At 33.8% G+C, this 12,196-nt stretch overlaps 2 protein-coding genes across 4 annotated transcripts; one reads left to right on the top strand and one right to left on the bottom strand.

Moving 5' to 3' along the window:
- Window positions 1-486: 486 nt before the first annotated feature.
- On the top strand, window positions 487-2,505 carry LOC120628590 (ankyrin repeat domain-containing protein 49). 2 transcript variants are annotated; one of them, XM_039897037.1, is made up of 4 exons: window positions 487-639; window positions 756-926; window positions 1,358-1,663; window positions 2,052-2,505. In XM_039897037.1, the coding sequence occupies exons 2-4, from the start codon at window positions 770-772 to the stop codon at window positions 2,306-2,308; spliced, it is 720 nt and encodes a 239-aa protein (XP_039752971.1). In that variant the 5' UTR covers window positions 487-639; window positions 756-769; the 3' UTR covers window positions 2,309-2,505. The 2 variants fall into 2 exon arrangements, with proteins under 2 accessions (XP_039752971.1, XP_039752980.1); XM_039897046.1 differs by having other exon boundaries at window positions 594-612.
- Window positions 2,506-2,654: 149 nt separating this feature from the next.
- Window positions 2,655-9,326, bottom strand: LOC120628577. 2 transcript variants are annotated; one of them, XM_039897016.1, is made up of 2 exons: window positions 7,981-9,325; window positions 2,655-7,423 (listed from the first exon to the last, which is right to left on the bottom strand). In XM_039897016.1, the coding sequence occupies exons 1-2, from the start codon at window positions 8,734-8,736 to the stop codon at window positions 2,732-2,734; spliced, it is 5,448 nt and encodes a 1,815-aa protein (XP_039752950.1). In that variant the 5' UTR covers window positions 8,737-9,325; the 3' UTR covers window positions 2,655-2,731. The 2 variants fall into 2 exon arrangements, with proteins under 2 accessions (XP_039752950.1, XP_039752958.1); XM_039897024.1 differs by having other exon boundaries at window positions 7,175-7,423; window positions 8,099-9,326.
- Between the last annotated feature and the right edge of the window lie 2,870 nt (window positions 9,327-12,196).

Below are 12,196 nucleotides of genomic sequence, written 5' to 3'. Positions count from 1 at the left end.
TCATCTTATATGGGAGAAAAGTTGAAAAAGTGTCCAGTTGTTGCGCTAAATAACAGTTCGAAAATCCTCCACAATGGCGCTGGTGGATGCACAGGGTATGGTATGAATGTAGCAATCGTAGATGAATTGAAGTATGCCGAGTTAAAAAAATTAATGTCATTATCGACTAAAGTAGTTAATTATTGAGAATTTCAACAACTTACGTTGTACAAAATATTGTGGTAAATATAACCTTACTTCCTTGTATCTCCAAACTTCCTTGTTTATTTTTCAAGCCTACTCTAACAATATTTATATTTGGCGCTTCTTTTAAGAGTTACCCTGATGCAAATGTGGCGCCATCCTAATTTAATACATTTTGATGACACTTTTTCATATACACAGATGACTCTCCTTACCTCTACCCTCCATATAATTTGGTATCTAGAAAGCAAAGAAGGAAGAAAAAGAAACTGTGTTCTGTGGCGAGAAATCGCGACAAAGGCCTCAAAGGATTTGAATCCATGGCCGTAAAATAAATTAAAAAAAAAAATCGCGACAAACTCCATACTAGTATCGACCAATCGACTTTTCAGTTTTGAGGCTTTCCATTTTGCGCAAAAATATAGAACAGTAATTTTAAATTTTTTGATTCTTTTGGTAATTTCCATTACTCTTGAATCATAATTTACTATATATGTATTTTTTCTTAATAAAATATAAATCTGCTGACATAGAAAATTAAAAAAAGGGTAAAATTTCAATATTTTTTTTAGGATAATAATTCATAATGTCGGATTCTGAAGATGAAGAATTTAAACTTAAAGATTTTAAAGAAATATCTGACGAAATTGAACGCTGTAAGTCAAATCCAGACACTTCAGGGATGTTCGTATCTGGTTGGGATGATGCAGATCAAGATGTGGATATTGTAAAAAATCCAAAAGGCAGGTAACATAATAATAGTACTATTTAAAGCATCTCAACTCTTCCGAGACTAAAGCACTTTTCAATCTTTTGTCAATAGGTGGTAGGCATAATGTATTTGTTGGCAGTATAATACAATTTTTCTTCTGCCACTCTGGAACTTGAAACATTTTATTTTTACGTATCGTGGAGAATGTCAGTTGTAAGCATTCTAAACGCTAGTTTTCTTTGGTAAATATTATGCTCTAAATAACTATGACTACCCAGGTTGCTTATAGACCATCCAGTTTCATTTGTAGTTGAAGTAGTTAAAGGAATGATCTAAGCAGCTGTACCACACCTACAGCGACAAGATACCTGATTCCCTGAAGTCCATACTGTATATAGTTGAGAAATATATAAATGTAATAGAATATTAAATAACAATTCTTATATGTATATATGTTTACAGAGAATCCTATTGATCATATTTTGTGGGCAGCTGAAAATGGGGAGTTGGAAACTTTGAAAGATCTTGTCATTAAACAACCAGGACTTATACATGCCAGGGATACAGATGGCTACACACCCTTACACAGAGCAGCTTACAGCAATCACATTAATGTAATATCATATTTGCTTAGTGTTGGGGCCAGTATTAGTGCTAAAACAGAACTTGGATGGACACCTCTGCACTCTGCATGTAACTGGAATAATTATGCTTCTGTTGCAAGACTTTTGGCAGCTGGTGCTGATCCTATGGCTATGTCCGATGGTCGTAAGTATTTTATTATTTACTTTGTTCTAATGAATCCAGGCTAGCAAGCTGATCGCTTGAACGGAGCCCAGCATATTTTCCAATTAATTTTGAGGAGTTTTCTGGTAAATATTGATTAAGAGTCCAAGGCACAATACAGAAAAAAGGCAAACTTAAAAGAAATTCACTCTTTTATAATAGACCATAACAGCCTTGTAGATTGACTACTTTGAATGGAAAATGGTATATATTCAAAGGAATGAAATCAGTCCAGTTAGACAACCATCAGTCAAGCAAGTCAGTGAGTTGGATGGTTGATTAAGTTATATTTTATTTTTAGTTATTACTTAAAATGTAATAATAATAGCCTTCTTGCAGATATAAATAAAATGATCCTTTGTTTTTTCAGATCAAACTCCATTGCATTTGGCTGCCTCATTAAGTCATTGTAAATCTACATTGCTTATTTTGCTTCTCAGAGAAGATCTAGTGGATACAGCTAGAAAAGCTAATCAATCTGATGTAACTCCTGAACAGCTGGCTCGTACTCATGGGATCTATTCACCTCTGTTTGATATGGTTTTACCATCAGCATCACATATTAGATCATTACCATTTACTTGCAATCCATATGTAAGAGCACAGAATGATAGAATAGTTCTATAATATTTAAATAATCCAACCATTTATGAATGTTTTAAAATGACAGTAAATAGGTGTTTTAATGTAAAAAATAATACTTGGTTTAAATTATTTCATAATTATGTGTTTAGTAAAAAAAGGAAGTGGGTAACTTGTCAAATAAAACACTTGCTTATCAGTTTATCACATATATGAATTATATTAAAATAATAAATAAAGAATGTTGTATGATTTTTAGGTACAAAACACATCTAAAAGTAGTTCTGCCCCACTATTTGGTTTGTATAAAATTTCTTTTTAGATCTGCCAATTTAGTTTAGTTCAAAGAGTTGAGTGAACATCCAGAATTCGAAAATTAACCAACTTAACAATAATTCTGTGCAGGTTAATATAAAAGATAGCAATTAAAGAGAAATTTTAGTAAATGGAAATACAATTTGTAAACGATTATCTGTACAATTTTGGCGTTAAATTTTCAATAACATACATCGCTCCTGACACAAGATAACTTTCAGTGTGTAGGTTTTTCAAACTTATGATTAAGTTTCTTCTATCTACTTTGCGCAGTTCACTGAGATTTTGTCTTGTTTCTGGAGACATATATGGTAATATTAAACAACCTAATCCAAGACACTTACATCTCACACAGTTTTTCCAAATTTCAATTAAATCATCATCTTTAATAACTGGACAAACTGGTAATAAATTTAAAGCATTAAGACATTTACTTTTCTGGCGATCAGTAATAGGATAATCGGCTCGTTGGAATGGAGACAGTATTATGGCTTTCCACGCTGAATAAATAATGTTATCAGGTGGATTTTGGACTTTTAAAATTAAAGGAATAATTTCCTCATATAAAGAGGTACGAAGTAACATAGGTATAATTTCTCGCATAAGATGTGCATTACCAAATTTATGTGCTAACTCAGCTGCAATTTTTAAACTTTCTATATTATTTCCAGCAACTTGTAATAGTTGGCTTAAAGCTACGGTTTTATTCTGCATAAACGTAGCAACTACCCAGGGTACATCAATTTTTTCAAGCTTAACAACATATAATAGTTCTAATAAAGACAACCACAGGACATCACGTTGACGATTAGTAACTTTGAGAGCAGTGTCGGAATCAATGACACTAATTAAACATTGCAATGCTCGGAGTTTTTTGCATTTATTGTGATCGCTTTCCTCATCAAACGCAATTCTTGACAAATAAATGGCCCCCATTTTTGGGCAAGTAGCTTTTAAAATATATTTAGCTGTTATTAAATCTTTTATTTCAAGACCATGCAAGCTTTTATTGTCTTTATACGTTTTTTCAAGTATATTTTCTAATATTTGGATTCTAATGGAGCTTATGTTAATACCATTTTTATCAGCTATTTCATTTGCGGCGCGATTAATGTCATGACGAGAAAATTTATCTACAAAATTTGGATGCAAATATAAAGCGTGAATAAGTTGAGCGGGCTCAGTGGTTAGGCGAATAAGCTCTTCACATGCCCATTCTATTTTATGTAAAGCATGACGGGTAGACAGTGTAGAGTGTAACCTTTCCATCTGCCTAACAGCACGATTGCCAGGTTGGACAGTTGCCCAGCGTTGGGAAAATTGATAGCAAAGCTGAGCTGCAGCTACTTGATCTGCTCCTCTAGCACATCCTTGGAGAACATAAAAAAGACAAGCACCCGCCCATTCCATATTTGCAATATGTCTTACGCATCGATGAGCTGTACGAAGCAAAGGTTCTTCTAAAGATATTAATCGCCAAGGCTCGTTATCTTTTGACTCAGTATCGTTACTTTCGAATCTCTTACGGTTTGTCATAGTTTGTTTTACAGCGTTACTACAAATCATATCATTAGCTGTTTGTAATTCGCCATCAAGTGAGAGTAATGCAACCACGGGTAACCAGCGTTCGTATGTTTCTAACGTTATTTCAGATTTTAAATTTGACCACATATCATCACGCATAAAAAGATGAAAAGGTAATCTGTAATGTCCAATTTCAGGAAACATTCCTTTAACGGAAAAGAGTTCAAATTCATATTGCTTGGGACTGCTTTTTCTTTGGTAACCTTTTAAAAAATTCAGTAAGTAATATTGCTTTAAATGCTTAGATTCATTACTCGAAGAAAATACCATTTCATAAATACATAAATAGACTTCATAGTAATATGGGTTGATAGAGACTAGACATCCATGTATTATTAGTTCTCCATTTTTCCAAAAATCATTCAAAATGTCCTTTAAAAAATCTTTGTCTTCAATATTTTGCCAAATTATCATGCATTTGGGCATTAAATGAGCAAAATCATTTTGTATGGACAGTTCGCAAAATCCTAGTTCGTTTTCTACAATTTTATATTTCAAATTCCAATTTGACAGCATCGAAACGAGTAGTAAAGAAAAACCGTCGTTTTGCGATATATTTAAAGTTTGGCATAAACCGTTCAGTCGCTCGAAAGTTGTATGAGGATCATTTCTTAAAATATAAAACAGTAATACTTTGACATCCCATGTTTCTTCCGTATTTTCCGGGAATGCAATTTCGGATAAATTGATATTAAATTTTGATTTAAGTATATACTGCGGAGGATATGAAAAAGTGCTTCCAGGAAAAATATTTTCAAGGTTAAAAGTACGACGAATAAGGGGAGTTGAAAGATAGTGCATTGCACCTGGAGATAAGGATTCTGATTGCCCTCGTAGTAATTCTAAAATCCAAATTTTATCATCCATTAATTCACCACTTTTAAGCGTGAGTAATAAACTAGTCACTAAAACTTGATCCAAATCTTGTAAAGCAACTACTTTTGATAGGAGTTTTTTGGTAACTTGATCTCTTATAGTAAAGAAATCGTCGACAAGAGTAGTACCCTTTTTAATTGAGTGTTTCAATATGTTAGCGAAAATACGAAAAGGAATGAAGTCGCTTTTACCTAATAAGCCTGTTAATTCCGACTGCACGAAATTGTTCTCAGTGAAAGACGAATAATAATTAATCAAATCATTCAAAGTATTTAGCGAAGACATAGGTAAAAATATGTATTGAAACTTCCAAGCTATGGAAAGGTTTTTTAAGATAATGCCAGCGTGTATCAGTGCATTAAGTATTGACAAATAATTAAGCAAAGCATGTAAATGTTCTTCTTCACAATTTGATAAAACTTCTGATAGTATTTCGTATGACTCTAACAAAAGAGCAGAGTTTTGACCATCTTTGTATCGCAATAAAACAGCTAAATCATTTTTATTTGTCAATATAAGAGACTCAACAAGTACTCGTACATTGTGACCTGAAGAAGTTCGCCGTAGTAGTGACATTAACTTTGATTGCTCTCCACTTATTAGTTGCAAAATGCATCTACCACGGCCAGAACTTGATATAACTTCTTCACTTTGTTTCAAATTACTCAGTGCGCTTTCGCGACACTTACTACTGTTAATGCTACTTAAATTTAACAACACGTTGTACGAATTTTTAAGGTAGTATAGATTTTCAATTGAACTTATTTCTATGTTATCCAATAACAAAGAACCTTTTAGAAAATCCGTATAGTTTCTTTCTAAAAGCGGATTCGTAGTTGTACTTGTTATGATCTGTTCATATTTATTCAGAATAGTTTTAATTAAAACTCGTTGTGTTCGAGTGGATAGGTTCGTAAAATACTGTAACGCTAATTTTGTATCGCAATCTCGTAAACATCTATCAATGTATAAGGTATTAGCATAATTGGCATAGGTAGTTAAAATATTTGTGATAATTTTTAAATCGTCTAAATCTACTGTTGGCGCTTTAATTAATTTGTGGATGATCAATATATAATCAGTGCACGTTAAATGAAAGTTATACTTCTTCAGTATAACTTTGATTTTCGAGTAATTTAGTTCCTTGTAAATTTCTTGTGCTAACATGCGATCGGCATCCGTAAGAGTAAAATCTTTGAAAGCTAGGGCAGCTGCCTTAGCAGCAGTTGTTAAGACATTTTTATCCCATGGCACATCTAAAACTTTGAGAACATTAAGAAGGCAGTCTAGTCTGTTAGTCGGTGAATGAAAAGAGTTAAGCAACATCTTAAGACGATTGCCATCAATGCAACCTCCACTACTAGCTGCTTCACTTTCTACAAAAGATCGTAGCGTGTCATCTATTTCAAGTAAATGGCGAGATGTGTAAGAAGGCAAACTTTCCTGCAGAAACACCTCAAGGTCTTCTGTATAGCATCTTCGTAGCATAATAAGTGCTATTTCTGATGGACTTTGAGAACTGAACTCACTAAGCAGCATATTGATTTTATACTTTTCTTTTAGTTCCATAATATAAGTTATGTGATCTTTTATGACATCAAGATCATCAATTGAAATTGGTCTCACACATATAGTTTTAATTGAGATTTCTAAAACCTCTATAATAGCTGCTATAAATTTCAACCCTATTTTCGGCCAATATGGTGATTGCTCTAATAGAAACACTCTGTCTGTAGTCCATTTTACAAATAAATCAATGTAAAAAGGGTTTTGATCTAAAAGAGGAGGGACAAGGTTCCGAAACCATATCACAAGAGCACCCATTTTAATATTGTATGGTATTGCATTTAATATATTATTAACATCATCTGCATTTAATGTATGCTTAATCTCAGTGTATTTTAACCAACATATTGTGGCTAAATCAAGGTCTGATTTTGATATAAATGTCACACACAGTTCAATAAATTTTTGTTCAAATATGTTTATATTCTCATAGCAATTCCCACCTTTAAAACATACATATTCTAACAAATCGGTTTTTATGATGGTGTCCGATATTAAATAAATAAGGTGTTGGTTACCTGTTGCATAAATTCGTTTTTGAAGAGGGTATACTACTGGCTTATACAAAAGGTTATGATTACAAAGTGTTGAAGCTGCATTGATTAGGTAATCTAAATCCTCAACATCACTAAATAATACCTGTAGGTGAGGCAGTACTTGGTCAGGTGTTTTAGAATTAGATAAAGTTTCATCAATCAAAGATTTCAGTTGCAATTTAAGTGAGTCTTGTGATGAAAGTTTTGTCTTAAATCCAACCGAATAATTCCTATTGTCTTGCTGTTCTTCACAAGATGCCAATGAAGCATAGTGCAGTCCAATCTGGAAGCAATCATTTTTGAAATAAGTAATATAAAACATTGTTGTATATTGTGTTTTATTATTTGAAATCAAAGTTATTCATAACAAATAAATACACAAAGAACAAATTAGACATAATGCTTACAGCGACAACCATCTTTTATTTACAACTATAAAAGGCTTTGTCCCAACTGGCTGTCATGACTTTTTGAAAAGTGTAAGAATATTGTTTGGGCACTTAAGTTGGTAGTTTGTAAAATTCAACCATCCAGTTTCACAAGGGAAGAAAGTCTGTCTGTTATGTCATCCACATCCATAGGAATTATTGGGATTCACAATTAAGGAATATTTTGTGTCCCTTAGATATTTTAAATATCAAGTATTTTATGATAAAGTACACCAAAAATAAAACATCTGGAAGCATACTAGATCATTTGCATGGCAAAAATTATTATGTTAAGCTATATGAAAAAGCCTGTGTTATAGACATCTTTCTAATATGAGATTAAGATCTTTAGCCCACCACAAATGTAATTTAATAATATTCATTAATTATATTTAAAGACAGTATAATTTACCTCATCTTTATTCCATGTAATGTAATATAGTATATTGTTGTGAGCAGCCAATGGAAAATATTGTGAACCAATATTTTGAAATTCATAAATTAAATCAAACTGTTCATTGAGTACCCACATTTTTGAATTGGTAGATAAAACAGTCATTTCATTCCAAAGAGAGACATGCTGTAATTTGGGATTGATTGCAATAACTTCAGTTAAGCCAGTACATAGACATTTTAGAATAAGTTTCCCTGAATCAATACTGATATTTAATCCATTATGCACATTTCTAGTATCACTGTGTATAGCATGGACAGGTATTGGGGCTTTGTCCAAGGTAACACTGATTTCTTTTGTATTTTTACCAATTTCCTCTTCTAAAGTTTTGCTTGTGAGAGAGGTAATAAGCCGTTCACCACTTTCGCTTACAAAAACTAAGTTTGTATCGTGACTAGCGAATCTTCGAATCTTGTAATTGGCATTATTTACACATTTAATCTCTATTAGATCATCTTTTCTCAAGTTTATAACAAAAATTTCTCCAGAGCATAAAGCCACCCAAACATTTTTATGGTATACGATATGATTTACTATATCACTTTGAAATGAATGAACATTTGTAGAGATTTCATTAAAGTCTGTTACATTTAAAATCCGAACAGTCTTTTTATCTTCGAAAATAACTATTTTTGGATAAATTAGTTCAGCGTATACACAGTTCAAAGAATTTAAACAACTGATTTTTTTTACACACGATTGTAATAACATCATATTTCACATTGAATGGATACCACATACGTACAATTCTAGCATTTAATTAATGAATTCGTTTTTTCAATAATTTACACTGCAGGCAGATACTGTTAAATTTAAAATCGTCCGTTGATTCTTGAATTACCAACACAGAATAATGTTTTTTTTTAAATTTATTTTACGGCCATGGATTCAAGTCCTTTAAGGCTTTAGAATAATGATTAGTACTACCTACTAACTTCATAGTAATTGCCACCAAAGAGTATAAATCACTGCGTTTTTTTGGTTACCACAGATTGCCTCACTCCAAAGAGTTAATATCTAGGAACAAAATAAGACATGGACGAAACGAAATGCATTATTTTGTACTCTTTCTTACTTATGGGCTTGATAGGCTGCCAGAAAGAGACACTAGTATAATGATTTTTTCGTAATTAAGCAGGTTATCACACTGTTCGATGATGGGTGGCAGTCGACTATGTTTGCCAAATAAAATTTAAAAACGTTACGTTAATTTAGCTGTTTTTTTTTCTGTACGCAATAATCTGGGAATGTTACCAGATAGACCGAATTTAAAAAAACATTTCTCTAATATAAAAGTAGTATAGGATAAAGTCCACTAACCCTGTCCCTAACAGGGTTAAGAAGCCCAGATTCATTACATAAAGTGGTGACCTAAAAAAATATTCTTAAAATGAGTTAGTATAACAGCACCAGGTATTATAGCTTTGAAATATGTACATCTATGTTGAGAATGAGATAAATAAAGTCGAAAAAAAGAGAAAAAAAAGTTTTTTTGCGTTTTTGTAATAGACCAACCCTGAAACTACTCAACTGATTTTAATGACTTTTTAACCATAAGAAAACTATTTATTTCCAAAAAAGACAATATTTCGGATGGCCGATTGGCGCAGTGGGCATGGAAGCTATTTTCCGAGTCCAAGGCTGTAGGTTCGATTCCCACAACTGAAAAATTTATCTGGGTGTTTATTTGTATAATATAGGTAGGTATTTATGTATATTATTCAAAAATATTTCATCAGTCATCTTAATATCTAAAAATAAATAGTAAAAGAAATTAGCAGAAAGACTCTTGCTTCACTTGGCTCCTTGCGTCGACTACGATCTTTTCTTCCTATTCCAAGATTATGTTAGCACAGACTCTCCTCCTTCCTATTCTTGATTATGCTGACGCAAGCTATATAAACTTAACTGAATACCCGTTAAATAAACTTGAGAGGCTTCTAAATATCAGCATTCGTTTCATATGTGGGTTGCACAAATTTGACCACTATTTCGTTCTCGTCTCAAGTGGTTACCCATCCGACTTCGCCGGAATTTGCATATTCTTTGTATTCTCTAGGTACTGTATGTTGTTTCATCCGTCCACTCCACCTTACTTGAAGGAAAATTTGAATTTGTAACTTCATACCACTTCTTGTAGAACTACACCTGAGCGACCTGCCCAAGTGAAGTTCTTCGCACTGCGAGGAAACTGATCCTAGAGCTGCCTTCATAATTCTTCTTTCTTCCACAAGACCTTCGCTATTCAGGCTGTTAAGCTATGGAATGCCTTTTCTTTGGCTATAAGAGAGGCAAAATCTATCAAAATTTTTGAAACACTTGTGATAGATCACTTTTTGTATCTATCGTCTGATGATCCGTGATAGTTCACTGCTCCCTTCTGCTCATTTTTAATTGTTATTTTTTACGTTTGAGGATAATTATTAAAATAACATTTTTACATATTATATTTATATTGGTAGTTACATATTTATTAATTTGTATTTAGCTACAGGTATTGTTGTATATATTTATTTAAGTAACGAAATATTTTTTACGGGTATATATATATATATATATGCACTATCTACCTGTTTTCTGTATTTGTTTTATTCGCTATTGGTTGCCTGAAAGAAATCGCTAGAAAGCGATAAGGCCGCCAAATTGTATACGTTGTTTTGTTTAACTTTTCTTTTTTATGTACTTTTTGTGGTGTGCAGTCAAAGTATATTCATTCATTCATTCATACTTATAACACAGTTTCGCTAACTTTGGGGCTAGATGGCGATGTTTGTATTGATTAATTTATTTCTTTTGTTGCGTTAAAGTCTAATGGGTCGTTTACACGCTTGCCGAGACAAGCTCCAAGCCTTTACAAACGCTTGAGTGTTATATACACGCTTGCGAGTGCGTTAGTGTGTTTCGGGTAGGCAAACATGGCAGATGGGGACGTTGAAGTTGTTTCGGCGCTTGCGTTTGGTTTGTCATATTTTTATTTAAAATATAAACAAAAACAAAGAAAGCTAAAACTATTTAATGCGTGACTAAGTCGAAGCCAAGCGTCTGCTACTTTCTTCTTGTCTGTATGGCTTGTGTCCTTCGGATTCCATATGCACGGTTCACTTTGATTGCTCGAGAAAGGCCATAGTTTCGTCGTTTGACCGTTGATACGTTTGAGTAGTCATGGTTGATACGGGGCCGTAAGCAGCGCAGTACAAAACATTCGTACGGCACGAGCTCGTGAGCAACACTTAACACGCGCCAACGTTTAAATACCTACGTCGCAAACGCTTGCCGCAAGCTTTCTTTGATCTGTGTTCAAAAACCGACACTGATCCGGATCGCCGACAAGCTCTTGCAAGCTCACGCAAGCCACGCCAAACACCCTGTTTACACACTTGCGTTTGTGGATGCTTGTCTAGACTTTCCAAGCGTGTAAACGTACTATTACACTGTCTTGGCAAGCTCCATCCTGAGTGGTCCAAGAGTTTTAATAATATGTAAAAATTTTATTAAATCGCGTAATCAGGGAATGTTCTTTCTCAAATATCGCCGTAAGCTTTTGCAGTCCCCATGCAGCGCATTTTACCGTGCTGCGCCGTGTCCTCAGCTGCACCAAAATCATGACATTCGGACGGCACATCTCACCTTGCAATCTTGTGCCGATACTTACTTACTAAAGCACCCAAGCACCTGCACGAATCTGTTTGTCAGTGGTCCGTGTGCCTTTGCTTCAGCCATCGTTCTAGGTGAGGTCGAATTGCGTCCTACGTCTCTCTCTCTCTCTGCCAGCAATAGGGGACTCCAAGTCTTCCTTCCATCGGCTGATCAGAGCCGTCTGCGCCTGTGTCCTGATTCTGTTTACCTCGTCTGCATTTCAACTTTCGCCCTGAGTCCAAATAAAAAACCTATCCTACTTGTCAACTTTTGTACAAGAAGTGTTGTACCTGTTGTAAGTGTATTAAAGTCCTGTTTTTAACAGGACTTTAATAGGTACAACGTGGCCGTTGTACCTATTATTGCCCTCATTCCGTCCCCATTCATAAAATCCTTTCTTAGCTGACGCTGAGTTTATAAAAAGGACAAGCGGCGGGCTCTGCTACTCAATAAAGAGCTCTGAATGTAATGGATTGGATAAGCAGTGATTAAAATATATGTGGAATATAGGTATATCTGGAAATAAAAAAAACTTGTA

Source organism: Pararge aegeria, chromosome 2 (assembly GCF_905163445.1).
Source record: "Pararge aegeria chromosome 2, ilParAegt1.1, whole genome shotgun sequence".
Lineage (NCBI taxonomy): Eukaryota > Metazoa > Arthropoda > Insecta > Lepidoptera > Nymphalidae > Pararge > Pararge aegeria.
This window is presented reverse-complemented; position numbering and strand designations above follow the sequence as displayed.